Here is a 24,258-nt window from a genome sequence, read left to right on the forward strand (position 1 = left end):
CACTGCAACTAAGGGGCCTAGCCAGAAGCATGAAAAACAGACCCAGACCATTATTCCTCCTCCCCCAAACTTTACAGTTGGCACTATGCATTGGGGTGTTCTCCTGGCATCCGCCAAACACAGATTCATCTGTCTGACTGCCAGATGGTGAAGTGTGATTCATCACTCCAGAGAACGCGTTTCCATTACTCCAGAGTCCAAATGGCAGCAAGCTTTACATCACAGCTTTACACCACTCCAGCCGACACTTGGCATTGAGCATAGTGATCTTAGGCTTGGGTCAGTGTCTGCTCTGCCATGAAAACCCATTTCATTAAGCTCCCGACAAACAGTTCTTGCGCCGATGTTGCTTCCAGAGGCAGTTCGGAACTCCGTAGTGAGTGTTGCAACCGAGGACAGACAATTTTTACGTGCTTCAGCACTCAACGGTCCCGTTCTGTGAGCTTGTGTGCGTATTTCTTTTTTTATTTTACCCCTTTTTTCTCCCCAATTTCATGTACCCAATTGGTAGTAGTTAGTCTTGTCTCGTCGCTGCAACTCCCATACGGACTCGGGAAAGGCGAAGGTCGAGAGCCATGCGTCCTCCGAAACACAACCAAGCCGCTCTGCTTCTTGACACAATGCACATCCAACCCGGAAGCCAGCCGCACCAATGTGTCGGAGGAAACACCGTACACCTAGCGACATGGTCAGCGTGCACAGTGCCCGGCCCGCCACAGGAGTCGCTAGCGCGCGATGAGACAAGGATATCCCTGCCGGCCAAACCCTCCCCAACCCGGACGACGCAGGGCCAATTGTGCGCCGCCCCATGGGCCTCCTGGTCGCGGCTGGCTGCAACAGAGCCTGGGCTCGAACCCAGAATCTCTGGTGGCACAGCGATGCAGTGCCTTAGACCACTGCGCCACCAGGGAGGCCATTGTGTGCCTATTTCTGAGCCGTTTCCACTTCACAATAACACCACTTACAGTTGACTGGGGCAGAAATTTGACAAATTGACTTGTTGGAAAGTTGGCATCCTATGACGGTGCCACATTGAAAGTCAATGAGCTCTTCAGTAAGGCCATTCTACTGCCAATGTTTGTCTATGGAGATTGCATGGATGTGTGCTCCATTTTATACACCTGGGTGTGACCGAAATTGCCAAATCTACTAATTTGAATGGTGTCCACATACTTTTGTATATATAGTGTATGTAGGCTGTGTGCCATTTTACAATGTATGTAGTTCTGTCATTGAGCTTTTCTTGTATATTGTTACATTTTCAGTCATTTATCAGCTGCTCTTATCCAGCGCAACGTACAGTAGCAAATGCATAGATTTTTCATACTGGTATCCCGTGGGAATCAAACCTACAAATCTGGCGTTGCAAGATTCATGTTTTACCAACTGCGCCACACAAGACTAGCAACACATTTTCTGTGTTATGTCATGTTTCATGTTTTGTGTGGACCCCAGGAAGAGTGGCTTCTGCATTCACAACAGCTAATGGGGATCCTAATAAAATACCAAACAATACTAAACACAATGTATACTACTAATCTATTATTGGTCATTCAGGGTTGATGTCTGAACATTAAACTGGTTAAAATAAAATAAGAGCAACGCTCACGTCTTTCAGTTTCCGGACCCAGGGTTTCTGTGCCTTGCGGAATCCTTCATCTGCATCCTTTGTCTCCCGGAACCCTCCGATCATCTGCTTGTGGAAGGCATCTTTCTGCCAGTTACGGATCTTCTCGCTGTCCTCCACAGCCAGGTGCTCCTTCAGCTCCATGTGGATCTCACTCAGCCTATCAGCGGCATTCATGAAGGCATGCCACGCCTTCTCCAGGGTGCCATACTGAGGCCCTTCAGGGGAATAATGGACACATTTCGGATAAGGGACACCCTTCACAGGGTTAATGGACACATTTCACTCCAATAACACTTGGCTCCAAGTCATTCAATGAGGGTGAAGTCATTATCCAACCAGTAAATGATGACCTATATCTTTGGGAAGGGTGTCACATCCGTTTTATGTACAGGCACTGGCAGGGTGAGAATGAGAAGGTTGAGTCAGTATATGAGCTTTACTACAGGCTCTTTTGGGGGTGGCCACGTCGAATGAGTCCCTCCACTACCAGGCCAACTCACCTTTCTCCACCACGCCCCTCCACTTCTTGGCCCAGTCACTCAGCTGCTGGGAATAGCCCTTCTCAATCTTGGCCCGCTCCGTGAAGCAGCCGACTAGCTCGTTGCACAGCTTGTGTCCATCGTCGATACGCTTCACCGTCCTCTTGTAGTGCCCCGGCTAAGTAAAGATGGACATACACTTGTTCAAGAAAGATCTGCTACATATGGAGAACAGTCACATAAACCGCATATCAGTCTCATTCTGAACGTTGCATAGTGCTTGATATGTGCAAGAACCTTAACCTTAGTGATGAAATCAGCTAAACACAAATTGGCTTTTTATTTATTTACTAAATAAATAACACAGAATACACAATATGATGGCTTGTTACACAATGGAAAGGGGGTGGGGAAAGAGAGTCAACTTATCGTACATACATTTGGAAACTACGCTCACCATAACCAGAATACTTAGCACGCTAACCACGGCTAATTCGGATTAGAAATGCAATATATTCACACGTATCCGTCTCTCTGTTTAACTCGATGGATACGTCTATCGGTAGTGGCTCGATGTAAGGCTCTGGTTGTCCAGCGGTCACAATGTCTTTTGGTAGTGGAGTGATTGTTAGATAACCATTAGCGCATCTGAAGAAACTATTCTAAGAGGGATCTGTTCTTTCCCCTTGTGTCTTTGGTCAAATTCTGCAGACTGAATATTTTTTGTCTCCTAGGTGATCTTCACCCGTGTTGAGTTTGAGAGTTTCTATCCATTTGTCAACACTCAGTTTGCGCTGTATGTTGGCTGGTCTAATGTAAATTTCATTAGCTAGTCCATTTAAGCACTCTGGTCAAAACAGGGGCGTTCCATCAGGCCGTACACTTTCAGAGTTAGTTACTTTGTCATACCATCACAAAATAATAAACCATATCACAGGATTATTCTTTAGTTCCCCATGGACCTTTCTTAACATTCCTATCTTATGAATATTGTTCCAAAGTTCATTCTTTGGCCGTTAGAATTGTTGGCGGCAAAGGTCTTCTGTAGACAAAAGGGATTTCTTTCCCAATACTGCAGGGCAAGAGAAAGTTCTCTAAATTTACGACCCAGTGTTTAGGTGTCAAGACCAGCAGAGCCCCCCTTCCACTCTTCTGTGGGAGAGAGGTCTGGCTATCTTCAAACATTTGCCTAGCTGATGAGTCTTGATTCACTGTCAGGATAGTCATGACACCAGGGAGAGAGAGACATTACATCACATAATCAACCACTGAACTCTAATGCACAGAGTAGGTGACTACTGCTGCTAGTTTTCCTCAGAGCAAGTGATAACTTGATGGGGCAGGCCTGATGAGGTGGGGGAGAAGAGGAGCCAACGGGATGAGGAACCCCTTACAGCCAGGACATGGAAATGTATAATCAGCAGGGACTCATTACGAGTGTTGCCCTGTAGTGTTTCTCCTGAAAAGGAGCCCTCCATGAAAACGATGGAAGGCTACCTGAAGGGGCAGTCCTGTGGTAGTCCGACTTCCACACAAAGAATGGTCAGTTCCACAGGGTTGGCAGCCCTGGGGGTGAAGTTTTTAGCTTACCTCCCAGAAGCTTTCGCAGCTCCCGACGTCTCGCAGGTCTCCATTGGAAGACATTTTGGGATCACCTTTACAGCACGGAATGATGGCGGCAATCTGTTCAACTGAAGAGAGAACATGTAAGACTGACTGTAGATGGCCTACGTAGCTGGATATAGTTATGTGCAACCCACTCAAACTTCTGGGAGTCAAATTCAAGAGAAAAATGCTGGAAAATTGCCAAAAGCAACAGTAGCAACTACCATGTCATCACAAGAGACAAGTAAACAGCTGCCCTACTTGGCAAGCATCCATGGGGTTAATACCAAAGCAGTGGCTGGGCAGAAAAAGAAAACTAAGAGAGAATATTTCTAATTTCCCACCTTTCACCCTGACCCTGCTAAGTTTCATGCATTTTCTGACCAAGTGATCCACAGCACCACACATGACGTATCCAGTCACAAGATATTACGTCACATCCTTAATCTGTAGAAAAGGCCCCATAGCGTCACCTCACAGAGCTAATGAGTCTACCCTGAAGGTGTAATCCAGTAATCCCTTAGGGTGAGGGGAGAGAAATAAGCAGAGCAGGTCTCACCTCTGAGTGTCCATCTGTCTGAGAGGATTGAGCTGAGGCAGAGAGACTTGTTTTAGCCAGGCTGAGTGGGGCTGGGGCTCTTAAGATAACAATGCCCTGTCATCCAGGTCTACCCAGCAGCACACTTACATTCAGTCATATTAATTGCAAGTCAACCAAATAGCTGATATCTAATATGTTTCTCAAGAGCAAAGCACCCTGACACATCCCTTGAGCTCTAGTACACTCATATGCTTGAAAATAAAAAAACATTCGTTGCATGATAAGATAATTCAATATTAAAATAAAACAAAAAAAAATCTAGATTCATTTTTAAAAAGCCAATAAGCTAGGTAAATTAATTTCCAACTCAAAATGAACCCGGTACAGAGTTCTGGGGCCGGATACACAAAACATTACTTGCGAAAAAACGTAAGAAGTTTAACGAAAAAAAAACGAAGTTTAAAGGATAGTTTGGAAATGCAATTCCTCAAAATGTTCTTAGGAACTTCGTAAATATCTTATATGGCATTGACGTGCTTGAAACCAATAAGCCTATGTGACAGGGATGATCAGATTTTGTTATTTCACACAGCCATCAGACTAGCTAAATCAAAATCAAAAATGGATAACCAAGAAAAGATAGACTCGATGGAGGAAATAGCAGCCAGGAAAAGGTTGCTGTGGAGGAGACTTGATAACTGCGGGGTCACTGCAGAGATCAAAAATAAAGGATGGGCCAGAGTGGCCGAGTCTGTCTCTGCCATCTGGGGTATGGCAAGGGACAGTGACGCCGTAAAAAAGAAGTTGGCTGCTAAGAAGAAGGGAGCTGAGAGACCATTCATGTGGAACAGCTGGAGGAGAAGGTGTCATCTATCATAGAGATGGTGGAAGACCAGTAAGCTAGCTAGCAAACGTGTAAAGACATTATAGCCAATGATGTTAACATTAGCCAAGTTCTTCTTCGGAAATTGACGAGATAGCGCTAGCTATTTAACACTCCTAGAATATTGTAATATATTGTTAATTACTAGCTAGATAATGAGCTAGTAATTTGTATTCTTGATGTTGTTTATTATCCGGTAGCCAACTGTCTGTGGCGCAAGAAAACGTTCATGGTTACAAAAGTATCCATTCGTCTCAAGACAAGGGTTTAGCTGTCCTAAAGTTAAGTACATTTCCAAGAAGAAATCCTGAAGCATTATTTTCAAGAATCCTATTTCTTCTTAGGAAAAATCTTAAGAACATTTCCAATAACTTTGAGGAATAGCAACTTTGCTAAAAACTTTCTTAAGTCTATAGTTAAGGGGGAAAAAATGGCAGTTAAGAAGTTTCTTCTTAAGGTTTTGTGAATCCGGCCCCAGTTCCTTATACGTCCACTTCCCCGGTCCTGTTCCTGATTGGCACAACTAGCTAATACAAAGTCAAACGGCTTCCTTTGACAAACAATTTGAGGAAGACTATGGATTCTGGTGAACATTCATTACCAAGGCTATACAGTGTGACTTTGCACTGATAAAAACGCCCTATCAAGTATGGCTGACCCCATTGTGTCGACTGGTCGATAGGAAGTTGGTCAAAGAAGATTTTTAGTCGAGCAGTTGCAAATATAAAAAAATAATAAAAATGGTACACGAGACACCTGTCTGAGTGGACTAATCTATTGCGGAGGCTGCATGGATGGCACACAAGTATCACAATTACCACCATGTCTAATATTTAATGTTTGGTTAAGGTAACTTCTGTTAATGCATTCAATATAGTATTATTACAGTCTTACGTTTGTCCTTGTAGGAGTGGGCAAGTTGTTTGCAGAGTGCACAACCTAGGCTACACTTATGAGAAACAAGATGTTTTGGTTTGTTTCATTCCATTTACAATTTGTCAATATATTACTTGTCATTTGTTTGGAGCTCTCCTGTCAATCTGAGTAGGCTTATAAAATGTGTACATTTGTGGATCGGATACTGTTGTGGAGGTCTTAACTCAATCAAATAAAATTCTCTTAGCCTTTCTATTTTTTTTACCTTCATTTAACTAGGCAAGTCAGTTTAGAATAATTCTTATTTTCAATGACAGCCTAGGAACAGTGGGTTAAATGCCTTGTTCAGGGGCAGAACGACAGATTTGTACCATGTCAGCTCGGGGATTCGATCTTGCAACCTTTTGGTTACTAGTCCAACGCTCTAACAACTAGGCTACCCTGCCCTTGACATTTTTTTTTTTTTAAACAAAATCAGTTTTTATCCATTGAGAATGACAATAGCTCCTCAAAGTAGCCCATTTGAAAAATGTTCCCAGCTTTCTCCCTTTTGATAACCAAGTGGAAAACATTTCATGCACTGATCCGGTGGAACTGTAATAAAAAGGCCTACCCGATTACGTTTATCCCTTGCACAAATAGCCTACAGCTGTGTGTCTGTCCGGAGCTCACTGGCAGAAACTGAGGGCCCATAATATTTTAATACAATGCTGCAGGTTCGCTAGCAAGTTTCAGGCTGGATCCAAGTTAATAGTTGATACAATGTTTCAAGTTCCTTTCAGACAGGCAATGCATAGCCAATGTGATTTATAGGATAATTTTTTTACCTGCAGTGTTTATTAGGATTATGTAGGCTGTTTGTAAATATTGGTAATGACAATAGAAGTTACTTTTAGATTTGTATAAATGTACATTTAGATATAATTAAGCAATAAAAAGCATGAGGGGGTATGGTATATGGCCAATATACCACAGCTAAGAGCTGTTCTTCTGTACGACACAACGCAGAGTGTCTGGATACAGCCCTTAGCCCGTGGTATATTGGAAATATGGAGAGGGTTTGGGCGCATGCAAGCTGACTTCGCTCGCCAGGTGTACAGTGCCTGGTTAAAGTATTTTTTCATCTGGTTCAGCTATATTGATCATGGTCTTTTAGTAATGTGTTTTGATTTTTAATTGCATCAGGCAAAGTAGCCTACATATAGTTACATTTCATTCAAACAGGGTGTGTGTCTATATAGAAAAATACACGTTTTAAAATTTCAGCCAATCGATTGGTCTAAAAGAACAGATGACTCTCGGTCGACAAAGATTATAATAATAAATAAATCTCTTAGTCAGGGACAGCCCTACTATCAAGTCTGAAAACCCACAAGGGAAATTGAAAAATAAGTCACTTTGCAAAAAACGATTTGACGGGCGCGACACATCTAACTAGATTTTTTTTTAATTAAGTATATATTGACACCCCTTCAAATTAGTGGATTTTGCCATTTCAGCCACACCGTTGTTGACAGGTGTATAAAAATTCAGCACAGCCATACCATCTCCATCGAGAAACATTGGCAGTCAAATGGCCTTACTGAAGACCTCAGTGACTTCACAGGATGCCACCTTCCCAACATGTAAGTTCGGCAAAATTCTGCCCTGCTAGAGATGCCCGGTCAAGTGCTGTTATTGTGAAGTGAAAACGTCGGAGCAACAACGGCTGAGCCGTTGTAGGCCATAGAAGCTCACAGAACGGGAACGCCGAGTGCTGAAGCGTGGTTGCAACACTCACTACCGAGTTCCAAACTGCCTCTGGAAGCAACGTCAGCACAAGAACTGTTCATCAAGAGCTTCGTGAAATGGGTTTCCATGGCAGAGCAGCCACACACAAGCCTAAGATCACCATGGAGCAGTGCCAAGCGTCGGCTGGAGTGGTGTCAAGCTCGCCGCCATTGGACTCTGGAGCAATGGAAACACGTTCTCTGGAGTAATGAATCACGCTTCACCATCTGGCAGTCCGACGGATGAATCTGGGTTAGGCGGATGCCAGTATGACACTATGCATTGGGGAAGGTAGCATTAACTGTAAAGTTTGGTGGAGGAGGAATAATGGTCTGGGGCTGTTTTTCATGATTCAGGCTAGGCCCCTCATTTCCAGTCAAGGGAAATCTTAAATGCTACAGCATTAACTACATTCTAGAGGATTCTGTGCTTTCAACTGCGTGGCAGGCCCTTTCCTGTTTAAGCATGACAATGCTCCAGTGCACAAAGCGAGATAGGTGGAAGAACAAGACTGGCCTGCACAGAGCCCTGACCTCAACCCCATCGAACACATTTGGGCTGAATTGGAATGCCAGGCCTAAATAGGCCAACCTCACTAATGCTCTTGGCTGAATTGGTGCAAGTCCCCACAGCAATGTTCCAACATCTAGTGGAAAGCCTGACCAGAAGAGTGGAGGCTGTTATAGCAGAAAATGGGGGACCAACTCCATATTAATGCCTATTATTTTAGAATGAGGTGTTCGACGAGCATGTGTCCACATACATATGCATGTAGTGGACATATGCTACACCATTCTTTTTTGAATTCATACAGGTATCGGACATACAAATATGATAGACATTAACCATATTTCCATCCACATTGTTCATGCAAGTCATATTGTATATAAAAAGAAAATCAAGACAGCTGAAGTTAAGTGGTGAAAGTGCAAGGTGATGAGCTTGATGCCGCTTTCCAATAAATATCGAGGGTCCTATTCTGGTGACATGATCGCCGATGCCTGACTGACCAAAGTATTCTCGCTCTTATCCATAATCTCATCAGTTGACTAGCCAACCTGCACAGCCTACCTGCAAGCTGATGGCTAGAGCGCAGGTGCCAAGATCAGAGCAGGCACATTTTCTATTTAAACTGTTGCGTTGTGACAAGACTAAAAATCGGTAGAGTTGAAAATGCACGGAGAACAGAGGGAACTTGATTTTTATTCGGTACATGAAAACAGATGTGAAAAAGTACATGGTGCGTGCTTCGTCATCACGCACTGATTTTAAGCCTCAACAAGTCCATTCGGTGGAAACATACATATTTTCTTTGTGGTTTCTAGAATATTTGCATGAGAAAGGGCACAATTGGATGGGAATCGAGCTACTGTTAAATGGAAAATGTTACACCACGCACAATTTCCATAGAATACCCTTGGTGAGAATTGCCAGACCTCAGTCAGACAGAGTTAGTGTGACATAGCTTTTAGTGTGATAAGCTGCTTGTTTACGTTCACACAGGACTGATATTAACAGATCATCATGGATGGACTGCTTGGGATGAAGAGGCTCATTTTGTGGGAGACAGTTCAGACATTCAATATCCCTCAACTTTCTGCTGGCTAGGAGAGGTGGGGCAGTGCTGTCAGGCAGCAGAATGTATGCTAGCAGGAGAGGCATTTTCCACAAACATGCCAAAACAGGAACATCTATGAGAGGCTCACTTCAGCAAGGCCTGCTAATTGAAAAAGTAAATATCTCTGACCCATCTCAAGAACGGAAAAGTTAGGGATGCAGCATGACAAAAGTGATTGAAGCCCAGGGTAAAGTAATGTAAGCCCTGAACCATGGGGGAAAACTAGCAGCTCGTAGGGAGGGTAAAGGAGGGGTCAAACACCACTCATCTCCAGTCAATGACCAGCTGACGGCATAAGTAAGACATATCAGCAGCTTGAATATCTAGGTCACACTGGATTCAACATACGGATACAGATTTAGTCTCTGGATGGGCCAGAGGCTCAGATTCAATAGATACTAATATGTCATGTTTTTATACAGATGCCATAAATGTATGGAATCTAGGGATATTCGTGTCCTTTAACGGAACATGAGGGGGAAAATCGAACAGATGGCTTTGCCATACTGATATATTTAAATCACAAAGGCAGCGCAACCACTTCGAGTACACACAATTCACACTACAGAAGATTAAGTCTGTAAACATGACACGCTGCAGAATCATACCCATGACATCTGGGTCTCTGCATGTAGCCTTTGCTAAAGATTACATGCTCAATCTGAGTATTTGTTAAAACCTATACAATTTTTATTTTTTTTATTTAAAAATGTAATATTGAAAAACAAGCCCAAAAATAGGTGGAATTCAATTAGGTCCTTGCCTGACAGTGCCTTTTCTATTCAATGTATATTGTCTAACAAAACCCTTTAAAGCACCATGCAGAGTTTTCCTAAATGCTGTGGAAAACAAAGTACATGACAAGCATTAAGGAAGACCCTTGACACTTGAAAGCACATAACCACCATAAGTGTGAGCTGAGCAACAAACTTCCACACAGACCCAGAGGAAACAGATCATGTGCTGCAGGCCTTCAGAAGGACAACATCCCTGTGTCAGAGGATGTTGACGTTCCACCGGTCACCGACTTTGTTTAGGCAGTATGCTCAGCTCATCCAGATCACTTAGCTGAACTGGAATTATTCTGTTTAAATCTCTGGGAGATGAAATCCTCAGCGGGGGCATGGCTGACAGGGATGGCTGACAGAAGACAGCAGATCTTGTGTAGCAGTCAGAGGGATTTGGGTCAAACACTGCTGAACCCTTCATGGAAAAGGGCACTAGTCGTCTCAAGTCAGAGCTGGAAACAAGTAATTGTGGGCCAGTAGGCCAAGGACTGAACAGCATAGAGGGAAACTGGATTCCAAATGGCAGCACATTCAGAACCCATTATGGGAGCTTTCACCCCCCCATCCTTAGATGTGGCTTTGAGAACAACTCGTAGCATGTGGAACTGGTTTACTTACATTGCTTAGAGACAAACATTCCAGCTAGATTAATAAAATGACAAAACCTAGAGCTAGAAACACTACCTGGAGAGATTAAGTTATACGTCTCTCCTCGGGATGTTATCCATGCTGACAGAGTAAGAAACTGAACATTGGCTCCTGTTACCTCCAAAATTGGTTTAGATTAAAAAGGAGAAGCCAAGAGCTCATAAACCACACTGGAAACTTGTAGTCATTAATCTGATTAATGTATACGAGCAGCATGGGCAGCTATTATTTTCACTGAAAGTGCAGTTCAAAGTCTGAGCAAGCATAGAATCCTCAAAATAATTTCCTTGTTTTATTTCTTCAACATACAGTGCATTCGGAAAGTATTCAGACCCCTTGACTTTTTGCACTTTGTTACGTTACAGCCCGATTCTAAAATGGATTAAGTTGTTTTCCTCAAGCCTCACACACGCAAAAGGATAACATTTTTCAAATTCATACATATACATATATATACACACACACACACAAAGTATTCAGACCCTTTACTCAGTACTTTATTGAAGCACCTTTGGCAACAATTACAGCCTTGAGTCTTATTGGGTATGACACTACAAGCTTGGCACCTGTTGATGGGGCGGCAGGTAGCCTAGTGGTTAAAGCGTTAGGCCAGTAACCGAAAGGTCGCTGGCTCAAATCCCCGAGCAGACAAGGTAAAAATCAGTCGTTCTGCCCCTGAACAAAGCAGTTAGCCTAGTGGTTAGGCCATCATCGTGAATAAGAATTTGTTCTCAACTGACTTGCCTAGTTAAATAAAAATAAATCTGTATTTGGGGAGTTCCTCCCATTCTCTGCAGATCCTGTCAAGCTCTGTCAGGTCTCTTCAGAGATGTCCGATCGGGTTCAAGTCCGGGCTCTGGCTGGGCCACTCAAGGACATTCAGAGACTTGTCCTGAAGCTACTCCTGCATTGTCTTCTTTCTCATGGTCAGAGCCTTTAGATGCCATTTGGCAAACTCCAAGCTGGCTGTCATGTGCCTTTTACTGAAGAGCAGCTTCCATCTGGCCACAACCATTAAAAAGCCTGATTGGTGGAGTGCTGCAAAGATAATTGCCCTTCTGGAAGGTTCTCCCATCTTCACAGAGGAACTCTGGAGCTCTGTCAGAGAGACCATTGGATTGTTGAACACAACCCAGACCAAGGCCCTTCTCCCCCGATTGCTCAGTTTGGCCAGGCGGCCAGCTCTAGGAAGAGTCTTGGTGGTTGAAAACTTCTTCCATTTAAGAAAGGAGGCCACAATGACCGTCAATGCTGCAGATTTGTTTTGCCTCAACACAATTGTCTCAGAGTTCAACGGACAACACCTTCGACCTCATGGTTTGGTTTTTGCCCCGACAGGCACTGTCAACTAAGAAATTGTTGACTGACTTGCTTAGTTACAGTCGGAAGTTTACATACACCTCAGCCACGTACATTTAAACTCAGTTTCACAATTACTGACAGTTAATCCTAGTAAGAATTCCCCGTCTTAGGTCAGTTAGGATCACCACTTTATTTTAAGAAAGTGAAATGTCAGAATAATAGTAGAGAGAATGATTTATTTCAGCTTGTATTTCTTTCATCACATTCCCAGTGGGTCAGAAGTTTACATACACTCAATTAGTATTTGGTAGCATTGCCTTTAAATTGTTTAACTTGGGTCAAACGTATTTGGGTATCCTTCCACAATAAGTTGGATGAATTTTGGCCCATTCCTCCTGACAGAGCTGGTGTAACTGAGTCAGGTTTGTCGGCCTCCTTACTCGCACACACTTTTTCAGTTCTGCCCACAAATTTTCTATAGGACTGAGGTCAAGGCTTTGTGATGGCCACTCCAATACCTTGACTTTGTTGTCCTTAAGCCATTTAGCCACAACTATGGAAGTATGCTTGGGGTCATTGTCCATTTGGAAGACCCATTTGCAACCCAGCTTTAACTTCATGACTGATGTCTTGAGATGTTACTTCAATATATCCACAATTGTCCTCCATGATGCCATCTATTTTGTGACATGCACCAGTCCCTCCTGCAGCAAAGCACCCCAACATGATGCTGCCACCCCCGTGCTTCATGGTTGGGATGTGTTATTCACTTGCAAGCCTCCCCCTTTTTCCTCCAAACATAACGATGGTCATTATGGCCAAACAGTTCTAGTTTTGTTTCATCAGACCAGAGGACATTTCTCCAAAAAGTACAATCTTTTTCCCCATTTGCAAACCGTAGTCTGGCTTTTTTAATGACAGTTTTGGAACAGTGGCTTCTTCCTTGCCGAGGGGCCTTTCAGGTTATATCGATATAGGACTCGTTTTACTGTGGTTATAGATACTTTTGTACCCGTTTCCTCCAGCATCTTCACAAGGTCCTTTGCTGTTGTTCTGAGATTTATTTGCACTTTTCGCACCAAAGTACATTAATCTCTAGGAGACAGAATGCGTCTCCTTCCTGAGCGGTATGACGGCTGCGTGGTTCCATGCTGTTTATACTTGCGTACTATTGTTTGTACAGATGAACGTGGTGCCTTCAGGTGTTTGGAAATTTCTCCCAAGGATGAACAAGACTTATGGAGGTCTACAATTTTTTTTCCTGAGGTCTTGTCTGATTTCTTTTGATTTCCCATGATGCAAAGACACACGAGTTCGAAGGTAGGCCTGAAATACATCCACAGGTACATCTCCAATTGACTCCAATGATGTCAATTAGCCTATCAGAAGCTTCTAAAGCCATGACATCATTTTCTGGAATTTTCCAAGCTGTTTAAAGGCAAAGTCAACTTACGGTATGTAAACTTCTGACCCACTGGAATTGTGATACAGTGAATAAGTGAAATAATCTGTCTGTAAACAATTGTTGGAAAACTTACTTGTGTCATGCACAAAATGTCCTAACCGACTTTCCAAAACTACAGTTTAACAAGAAATGTGAGTAGTAGAAAAACAAGTTTTAAATGACTCCAACTTAAGTGTGAAACCTTCCGACATCAACTGTAAATAAAAAAATCTAAAAACTGAGGGACCTTACATAGACAGGTGTGTGCGCCGGTATAGGTCCCAGAAGGCAGGAAGCTTGGCTCCAGTGATGTACTGGGCCGTTCGCACTACCCTCTAGCGCCTTATGGTCAGATGCCGAGCAGTTGCCATACCAGGCAGCGATGCAACCGGTCAGGATGCTCTCGATGGTGCAGCTGTAGAACGTTGAGGATCTGGGGACCAATGCCAAATCTTTTCAGTCTCCTGAGGGGGAAAAGGTTTTGTTGTGCCCTCTTAACGACTGTCTTGGTATGTTTGGACCATGATAGTTTGTTGGTGATGTAGACACCAAGGAACTTGAAGCTCTCGACCCGCTCCACTACAGCCCCATCGACGTTAATGGGGGCCTGTTCAGCCCACCTTTTCCTGTAGTCCACGATCAGCTCCTTTGTCTTGCTGACATTGAGGGAGTGGTTGTTGTCCTGACACCACACTGCCAGTTCTCTGACCTCCTCCCTATAGGCTGTCTCATCGTTGTCAGCGATCAGGCCTACCACTGTTGTGTCGTCAGCAAACTTGGTGTTGGAGTCGTGTTTGGCCACGCAGTCGTGGGTGAACAGGGAATACAGGAGGAGACTAAGTACACACCCCTGAGGGGCACCAGTGTTGAGAATCAGCGTGGCAGATGTGTTGTTACCTACCCTTACTACCTGGGGGCAGCCCGTCAGGAAGTCCAGGATCCAGTTGCAGAGGGAGGTGTTTAGTCCCAAAGTCTTTAGCTTAGTGATGAGCTTTAAGGGCACTATGGTGTTAAACGCTGAGCTGTAGCCTATGAACAGCACTCTCACATAGGCGTTCCTGTTGGCCAGGTGAGAAAGGGTGGTGTGGAGTGCGATTGAGATTGCGTCATCTGTGGCTCTGTTGGGGTGGTATGCGAATTGGAGTGGGTCTAGGGTGTCCGGGAGGATGCTGTTGATGTGAGCCATGAGCAGCCTTTCAAAGCACTTCATGGCTACTGCCGTGAGTGGGCACAGGGATTATGGTGATCTGCTTGAAACATGTAGGTATTACAGACTCGGTCTGGGAGAGGTTGAAAATGTCAGTGAAGTCACTTGCCAGTTGGTCCGCACATGCTTTGAGTACACGTCCTGGTAATCCGTCTGGCCCAGCGGCTTTGTGAATGTTGGATACGGAGAGCGTTATCACAGTCATCCAGGACAGCTGGTGGTCTCGTGCATGCTTCAGTGTTGCTTGCCTCAAAGTGAGCATAATAAGGCATTTAGCTCGTCTGGTACGCTTGCGTCACTGGGCAGCTCGCGTCTGGGTTTCCCTTCATAGTTTAAGCCCTGCCACATTCAACCAGCTTCAGAGCAGTAGGATACAATCCTAATCCTGTATTGACGCTTTGCTTGTTTGATGGTTTGTCTGAGGGCATAGCGGGATTTCTTATAAGCGTCCGGATTTGTCTCCCGTCCATGAAAGTGGCAGCACTAGCCTTTAGCTCAATGCGGATGTTGCCTGTAATCCATGGCTTCTGGTTGGGATATGTGCGTACAGTCACTGTGGGGATGATGTCATTGATGCACTTATTAATCCGATGACTGAGGAGGTGTATTCCTCAATGCCATTGGATATATCCCAGAACATATTCCAGTCTGTGCTCGCAAAACATTCCTGTAGTGTAGCATCCGCGTCATCTGACCACTTCTGTATTGAGCGAGTCACTGGTACTTCCTGCTTTAGTTTTTGCTTGTAAGCAGGAGGATAGAATTGCGGTCAGATTTTCCAAATGGAGGGCGGGGGAGAGCTTTGTATGCATCTGTGTGTGGAGTAAAGGTGGACTAGGATTTTTTCCCCCCTGGTTGCACATGTGACATGTTGGTAAAACTGATTCAAGTTTGCCTGCATTAAAGTCCCCGGCCACTAGGAGTGCCACTTCTGGGTGAGCATTTTCTTTGCTTATGGCCTTATAGAGTTGGTTGAGAGCGGTCTTAGTGCCAGCTTCGCTTTGTGGTGGTAAATAGACGGCTATGAATAATACTGATGATAACTCTTGGTAGATAGAATACCTCATGATAAGCTGTCGACCATACTATCTCAGGCAAGCAATACCTCAAGACTTCTTTAATATTACACATCGCTCCAGCTGTTATTGACAAAAAGACACTCCCACCCCTCGTCTTACCAGAGGTAGCGTCTCTGTTCTGCCGATGCATGGAAAATCCCGCCAGCTCTGTATTGTCAATTTCTTCGTTCAGCCACATCTCGGTGAAATGTAAAATGTTACAGTTTTTAATCTCCCATTGGTAGGATAATCTTAGTATGTCATCAACAAGAAGAACGGAAGGCATTGGGAGTTTACTCGCTCGCCTCTGGCTTCTCAGAAGGATCCCCGATCTGCGTCCCCTTTTCTTCACGCACAAGGCATGGATCTGGGCCTGTTCCAGTGAAAGCAGGATATCCTTCCAGTCGAACTCGTTAAAAGAAAAGGTTTCTTCCAGTCCGCGGTGAGTAAATCGCTTTTCTGATGTCCAGAGGTTTTTTTTCGGTCATAAGAGACAGTAGCAGCAACATTATGTACACAATAAGTTAAAAAATAAGTTCATCAAGAAAAATTGCACAAGTGGTTAGGAGAATGTAAAACATCAGCCATGTTCTTCGGCGCCATCTTATCGAATACTTATGTAAATATGGTAATTCAGTTTGTCATTTTAAATACAATTTCCCAAAAAATTATAATCACTGTCATTATGGGGTATTGATAAGGAAAATGTGTTATTTAATACATTTTAGAATAAGGCTGTAACGTAAGAAAATGTGGAAAAGTCAAGGAGTCTGAATACTTTCCGAATGCACAACTCCTAAATATAGATCAGTCCTGCACTGAAGAACACAAAGTGATACTCCCAGTGTTTCACGAACCAAAGCAAACAATTGTGTTGCTACAACATGGAATAGACATTAACACAGCAAAGGAAATACTTGTGCTGATTACTATTAAAGCCTTAAAATGTACGGCATATAAGAACTCAGAATATTACTAATTGATTACTATCAATATTGACTGAGTAACACTTGTTTCAAGGAGAAAAACTTCACACATTCTAATTATTGGATTAAGAGGCCAGGCATTCTTGTATGAATCATGGTAGAGGTGAAGATTAACTGAGGGAGATGACAAACCTCATAGCAATGGGGAAACAGTCCATCCCCAAAAGGTCAGACAAACTACCCAATAATATTCAGTCAGACAAATGTAGCACAGAGCAAAAAAATAAAACAGAAAAATGCATTATCCACAAATTGCATAGGAGTGGAACCCGAAGAGGACTTACCCAAGATTAAATTAATTGAGATGGGATGAGGTCAAAGATGAGGTGCCTGTTGAGGAACTTGGCTTTCTCTGTGGCACTGGAAGAGAGGGGCAGAGTGTGAGAACTAACTAAGGAGAACAGGGAGAGATAGAGTATAGAGGAGCACAGCATGAGCAGTGGAGGAGAACCACTCACGGTCAGAGTATGACTGAGGCTGGCAGTCAGATGGTTATAATAAGTCCTGGCTCCAAAAGGTGGCAGATTCTGAATTGGAGAGTGAAATGCCACACAGAAGCATTGGAAAACCAGGTATGGGTGTGCTAGAAAACTACGCAGTGTGGTGGTCTTGGAAGAGACCCTCCAACTATGGAAGGTCAGGATCACATCTAAAATAACCTGCTAAGAATCAAAGAGATGGAATCCGTTTGAACGCCATAGAAATGTTGGAACTTCAGCCCCAATGTTATGTTACCAACCCTGGGTTGGAGGGCTTAGACAAGGTTATTTACAGGTGTGGTCAAATATATTGGCACCATTGCACTTTAAAATGTATCAGAATGTTCGGTTCTCTTTTCAAAACTGGTTCAACGAAAAGGTGCCTCTTGGTCCCAAAACAAGTTTTCTGGAGACTTGTGGGAGGAGTGCTGATGACGTCACCCACTGAATGCACTTTTGGTATCCGGATTCCGTCCAGACAGAGGAGAAATCCGCACACAACGCACACAACGCACCCCTGACCACCTTCTGAAGTGGTCAACCAGATCTACACAAAAATCAGGCCAAAGCGATCTTCATACTCTGATAGCAAAAGTCGCATGCAAGTGTCAAGTGTAGACAACCAAAGAAACTGAAGGCAGGTGACATCCCCCATTGCATTTTCGACATGCCTTCGCTACATCAGGCTAACATTAAACATGCTTCTCTCACTAGCTGTAGCATATTGCCACTTACCAGAACTGAGACATCCTCCCTGTCAACAAACTGCATTTCCTCCACCTAAATTAAAGCATTCCTTATATCCATACATTGATAACTGAGTTGATAGACATGTTTGGGGCACGCAAACAGGGATCCAACCACTCAAATTGTTTTGCACTCAAGGATGCTAACACTAAACCAGCCCGCATGTTGAGTATCTGACCCTTCGGTTGACGTTCTAGGTAGCCCGTCATGGAGTAAATTAGTACATTGTTTGAACTAGCCCATCCCTTTGAATGAACAGATCCAGAGGACACTCCACTGAAGCACATGGCTGTTATCTGGCATGTCAGTCATTGACACTGACGACTGAAGTCATGGATTATTTCAATGAGAGACCTGTTTTAATTACATAAGCAGTCCAATGCTGACAAAGGCAGGCTAATGGATCTGGATATCAGGGTTTCTCCAAACTCAGTCCTGGGGGCACACTTTGGTTTTTGCCCTAGCACTATAGAGCTGATTCAAATAACCAACTCATTATCAAGCTTTGATTATTTTCATCAGCTGTGTGGGGGGTGGGGCAGGACATATTTTTGGAAAACCCTGTGGATAGGACAGTGGTGCAAAGTGTTATCCACTGTCACCAACCAACACAGGAATGTTTACATAAATGTTGTGTATACAGTTCCTGAGGTGAATCTCATACTTTAAATTTTTTCCAAGTTGAACATTTGATGAATTGTTTAAAAGATTAAAGAATATTTAGTAGCTGGTCAATTGCATATGCAATAACTAAAAACGCCACCTCAAGTCTAAAGTAAGGCATCCAGAATTCAAGCCAAATGGTTTGCATTGCTGCAAATCTTCCATGGAGCACTTACACCAGTTAAAGGATACACTGTTTGGCCACAGCACAGCTCCATGTACCCTACCCTAGAGGGCCAAGTGAACCTCAAATCCCAGTGTTGGTAATGAGAAACAAAGACATGTTTGTTCCACAACCTATGTCCAATAACTACTTAGAACAAAGGAATAAAAACATACTGTAGTCTGCTCTGTGCTAAAATCTCTGGAGGTGTCAATAATCAATACAGGTTGTCTTCAACAACAATGAAAAAAAAAAAGAACCAGCAGTACTGAGGCCCTGAAGGACTGGTGTTGAATATCTCTGTGCTTCAGATAATTCCCTCTTACAATCCTTGATGTAGGAAGGAGTGAAAAGCAATGTCAACTATCAATGGACAGAGTGTAGTTAGTACTGGCCTACACAAAAAAAGCCTAAGGAATGGCTGACTGTTTTAGCTACTTGCAGACGGACTGAATCTCTCATTTCTAAACCACAATTCTCATAGAGCTGGCATTGAGAAAATCCTGCACTCCAGGCTCAAGATAGAATCACAGCAGGAAGGGTTATTTAAGCAATGAGAAAGCTTGGCAGCAAGTGTGAGACCACCACAGGCTACATTATAGACACACAGGGTCTAATGCAGTGTGCCTTAAGGGCATTGTCTCAAGGTGATGTGTCATACATTAACATAGTGTACCATGTCCAGGCCATTGTTTCCCCAAACCAGTCCTTAGAGAACAGCTGTGTGTCTCAGAAGAAGCATATAGGCTACACTGCAATTAATGAGACCAGAACAAGATCCAATCTGTTGACTAAAGAAAGCAGTTATGTTGAACAATAACCAGCTCAAGTATCAGACTAGCCATAGTCTGACTAAGCAAGATATTGTGTACCAATTTCATGCTTAGTCAAAGTATGCTAGGATCAGGCATATCAGTGATCGTGCTGAATGGTTCTGAAAATCTATATTTCTATGAAATTACACATGCTTTTAAGAAAGGGTGGGGCTGTTCTCATATTACAACAGAGCAATGCATCTTCAATTGGAGGTTCCCCAATCGATCCTGTGTGTAATTTAGCCTATGGGTATTGGCAGTTCTGTTCACAATACAACTAATAGCCATAAAGTTGAGCTATTGAAAAAGATTGACAGACAAAGCATTTGCTCAGTTGGCCTACACAACGTTAATTCGTCTCAAATTCACTTTACAGTTTTACACAAACCTTGAATGTTTGCCAGATAGCTTGCTGTCGAATTGCAGTAGCCTAATAGATTATATCCATTGAAGAGGAGTGTAGCCTACAGTAGCCCAAGGATAAATGGATTGTTCCACGGCCATAAATACACATTACAAAGGGTATTTAAAACACATGTGAATCCAAACACAATTTAATAATGTGCCAGGAGATAGTCACTCAACATACAATCACCATGTATGTTTGATCTTACATTCATGGAGTCGTAGTTACGCCTATGGTTAAGCCTACCCTGGCTGATATCTAGGTCATTATCGACACAATGTAACTCCTGCTCACCGCAACAATGGAACAGACGCAAACAAGTCGAATTGTTACAAAATTGTAGCCATTTGACAACCACAACGTGTCTACTTTGTTTCCATCCAGTTTGCGACCTACCTGTTGCAGCTTCAAATCCTTCGTCTCTCGAGGAGTTTACAAACGCCGGAACGAAAATTCCCAAAGCAATCCCTTGATCAAACCAAGTGCATCAACAATTTCGCTCAAGAACTTTCCCGAAGACAGCCAAGGACATCGTAGATACCACTCTGCCATTGCAACGAAGATATAATTATTATATTTCTTGCCGCTTCAAATTCACGAGGTAGGCCTAATATCATCGGCGGTCAATTGGTTAAATGTACTTTAGTCAGAAACAGTGCAACAAAAGCCCCAAAACGTGTGCTATCTGACGGGCAGGAAGGTACAAAGGCAATCCTCCCGGTTGTTCTGGAGAGGTCTCCAACGCTGTGTAATCGGATGTTGTCGCGAACCACAATATCCATTCAGCCAATTACAGGCGTTAACCCTTTACTGACTAGAGACGAGTCGCTAGCTCACAGTGATAAGTATGATCAGGCCATGTGAATCAAACCTTTTTCATTAATTATCACTCAACACATAGGCTACAACTCTACGTGACATAACATCATTGTCTGTGGAATTAATAGATTTAATTGAATTATGCCAAACACTTGTTGCTTGGTCCACTGCCTTATTCAATTACTTGTGAACAGCACCATCTCTAGGTCATTAGGTAAATCACACAATATTAATATTTCGTCTGGTTCCTGTTGAAAGTAGCCTACTGTAGCCAAATGACAATACTTTTTTCAATACAATCATCTTCAACAAACCACGGCTAATAGCGTGAGATGATTTGAGGTTGGATGTGATCAATGAGTAAGGAAAAATAAATAGATGATATTGACCTAAACTGTAGGCTACATACAGTATAACTATTATTTGACCTCACTCTTGGAAATCTGCTGAAGAGCACTGTTTTATGTTCCTCTCTTCTGACATAATGTTTAATTCACCCTGAGGGACTTTGAGGAGTCATTAAGGTATTACATGCTGGTATCTTTGGCTGTAGTGCTAAATAATGTTAGAGCAGAGAGACTATTCTAGAAACACCACTCCCACAGCTCTCAATCTGACAGATCTGCTCACCAGTTGACCTACTTTTGCCTACAGATGCCGGGGGACATTAAAAAGGCACAATCAACCGTGTGTCTCTCATATAACAACTTCTCAGAAATATTAACTTCTATCAGATGGATCGGAGAAGTTATGAGAGACACATGGTTGGTGGGTCTTCAAGGTCCCCAAGCAACTGTAGGGTAATGAAGAAAAAGATAAAACCTTAACAGTGGTTGTTCTATGAGAAGAAAGCTGGACTGTTTTATGATTAAGGTTTTTTATATACACTGAACAAAAATGTAAAACGCAACATGTAAAGTGGTGGTCCCATGTTTCATGAGCTGAAATAGAAGATCCCAGAAATTTTCCATACACCCAAAATGCTTATTTCTCTCAAATTATTTCGCACAAATGTGTTTACATTCCTGTTAGTGAGCATTTCTCCTTTGCCAAGATAATCCATCCACCTGATAGGTGTCGCATATCAAGAAGCTGATTAAACAGCATGATTATTACACAGGTGCACCTTGTGCTGGGGACAATAAAAGGCCACTTAAAATGTGCAGTTGTCACACAACACCACAGATGTCTCAAGTTAAGGAGTCTGCAATTGACATGCGGACTGCAGGAATGTCCACCAGAGCTGTTGCCAGATAATTGAATGTTCACTTCTCTACCATAAGCTTTCAATGTTGTTTTAGATCATTTATCGGTACATCTAACCGGACTCACAACTGCAGACCACATATGTAACCCCGCCAAGACCTCGACATCCGGCTTCTTCACCAAATACTGAAACTATACATTGCATAGATCATATGTTAATGTTATCTCCACAACTAGGACCATCTTTAAATATAGTACTTTGAGAATGTAGATTTTGAAGGGCCTTAAAGAACTTTCCAAATGTATGTAACTACAATACAATGGCTGTAAACCAGGTAACAGATAATAGTTTCTAGTATGAGTGACAAGTACGGGGTGATCTGACTATTCCAGGACAAAATTGTGGGATAATGTTTTGAGTGAGCTGGCCTATTGGCTTCAATGCAAGCTCAAAGGTCAAGCCACATGAGAGCACATTCCCTAAATCACAGGGGAGGCCGAAAACTGACTACAAGTGGTTTCCCATGGTCAGATTGCTCACCCTACCATACACCACAAAGCAGCCAATGTCATTGATGTGATATTTCTGAAAATACTATATATTCAGAGTTGATATGCTGACCACTGTTGTCAAAAACATTAAATAATTGTATGCATTGTCTTCTTAATACAATATCCAGAAACCATTCTGTTTGAAGTTAAATATTGTGTTTTTTTAAGCAACCATAAGAAAACATGTTTTATTATAGGTATGTTAAATTAAGTTGGTAATCTGTCCAAAGTAAATCTTTATCCATGATAACATTACATGATTGTGTGATCCTGAGTATAATGCTTCTGAACAGATTTTGCCCTATTGCATCTTGTGTAGGCCTACATGTACACGTAACTGCCAAAATAAAGGAAACACTTGAGTAAATTAGGGTTCTGGCAACTCTTATGGTGTGACCTGTGGGGTGCATTTTCCTGGCATGGTTTAGGTCCATTCAACCCCTTAGAGGGCAAGGTTAGCGCCAATAAATACACAGCCATTCTGAGTGATCACCTTCAACCTATGGTAAATAATTTATATCCTGATGGGAGTGGTCTCTTCCAGGATGACAATGCCCCATTCCACAAGTGGTCACTGAATGGTTGAATGAGCATGAAAACGATGTAAACCATATGCCATGCCTGTCTCAATCACCAGAGGGGTATTCCAGAAAGCCGGATTAGTGATTTAGCGAGATGTCAAACCAGAATTGTGCAAACTCTGTTCTGAAGCAAACCTACCTACTAGGTTAACTTGATCTTAGCGTGTCCTGGTGAATAAATACGTGATTTCTCCGCCAATCAGATTCCTGTTCGTTACCATGGCCTGTCCATTCTTGGAAAACCCACTTGACATTGGCGCCTGCATTGTTCGCCGTGCTTTACAAAGGGAAAAAATGATTGGACCTCGACTACATCCTTTAGATAAGGGGTACTCAACTCTTAGCCTACGAGGTCCGGAGCCTGCTGGTATTCTGTTCTGATAATTAATTGCAAACACCTGGTGTCCCAGGTCTAAATCAGTCCCTGATTAGATGGGAACAATAAAATAAAAATACAGTGGAACTGGCTTTTAGGTCCAGAGTTGAGTTTCCGGGCGTTAGATCATTCAGAATAAATTTTGAACATTGTTTTTTTCACACAATAACGCATATCTGGTCAATTTACTCAACCCATAAAGAACATTCGGAAAGTATTCAGACGCCTTCACTTTTTCAAAAAAAAATTACATTATAATCGATTTTAAAATAAGGCTAAATTGTTTGTTTTTTTCCCCATCAATCTACACACAATAGCCCATAATGACAAAGCAAAAACTTTTCCTTTCGAATTTTTTGCTCATTTATACAAAATAAAAAACGGAAATATCACATTTACAAGTATTCAGACCCTTAAGTATTCAGTACTTTGTTGAAGCACCTTTGGCAGCGATTACAGCCTCGAATCTTCTTGGGTATGACAATACAAGCTTGGCAAACCTGTATTTGGGGAGTTCCTCCCATTCTTCTCTGCAGATCCTCTCAAGCTCTGTCAGGTTGGATGGGGAGCATCACTGCACAGCTATTTTCAGGTCTCTCCAGAGATGTTCGATCAG

At 42.8% G+C, this 24,258-nt stretch overlaps 1 protein-coding gene across 5 annotated transcripts in view; it reads right to left on the reverse strand.

The window, feature by feature from the left end:
- LOC106587102 (protein kinase C and casein kinase II substrate protein 3) overlaps positions 1–20,871 on the reverse strand; it is a 31,437-nt gene extending 10,566 nt beyond the window's left edge. The window contains exons 1-6 of one of the 5 annotated variants that reach the window (XM_045708861.1): positions 20,505–20,869; positions 17,120–17,195; positions 4,274–4,305; positions 3,700–3,800; positions 2,131–2,287; positions 1,610–1,845 (exon numbers count right to left, since the gene is read on the reverse strand). In XM_045708861.1, coding sequence (XP_045564817.1) covers positions 1,610–1,845; positions 2,131–2,287; positions 3,700–3,753 — 447 coding nt within the window. In that variant the 5' untranslated portion in view covers positions 3,754–3,800; positions 4,274–4,305; positions 17,120–17,195; positions 20,505–20,869. Of the gene's footprint in view, positions 1–1,609; positions 1,846–2,130; positions 2,288–3,699; positions 3,801–4,273; positions 4,306–17,119; positions 17,196–20,504 lie in introns of all 5 variants that reach the window. The other 4 variants (XM_014175097.2, XM_014175098.2, XM_014175095.2 and 1 more) reach the window with 4 other exon arrangements.
- Between the last annotated feature and the right edge of the window lie 3,387 nt (positions 20,872–24,258).

This window comes from Salmo salar, chromosome ssa26 (assembly GCF_905237065.1).
Source record: "Salmo salar chromosome ssa26, Ssal_v3.1, whole genome shotgun sequence".
In the NCBI taxonomy this organism is placed as follows: domain Eukaryota; kingdom Metazoa; phylum Chordata; class Actinopteri; order Salmoniformes; family Salmonidae; genus Salmo; species Salmo salar.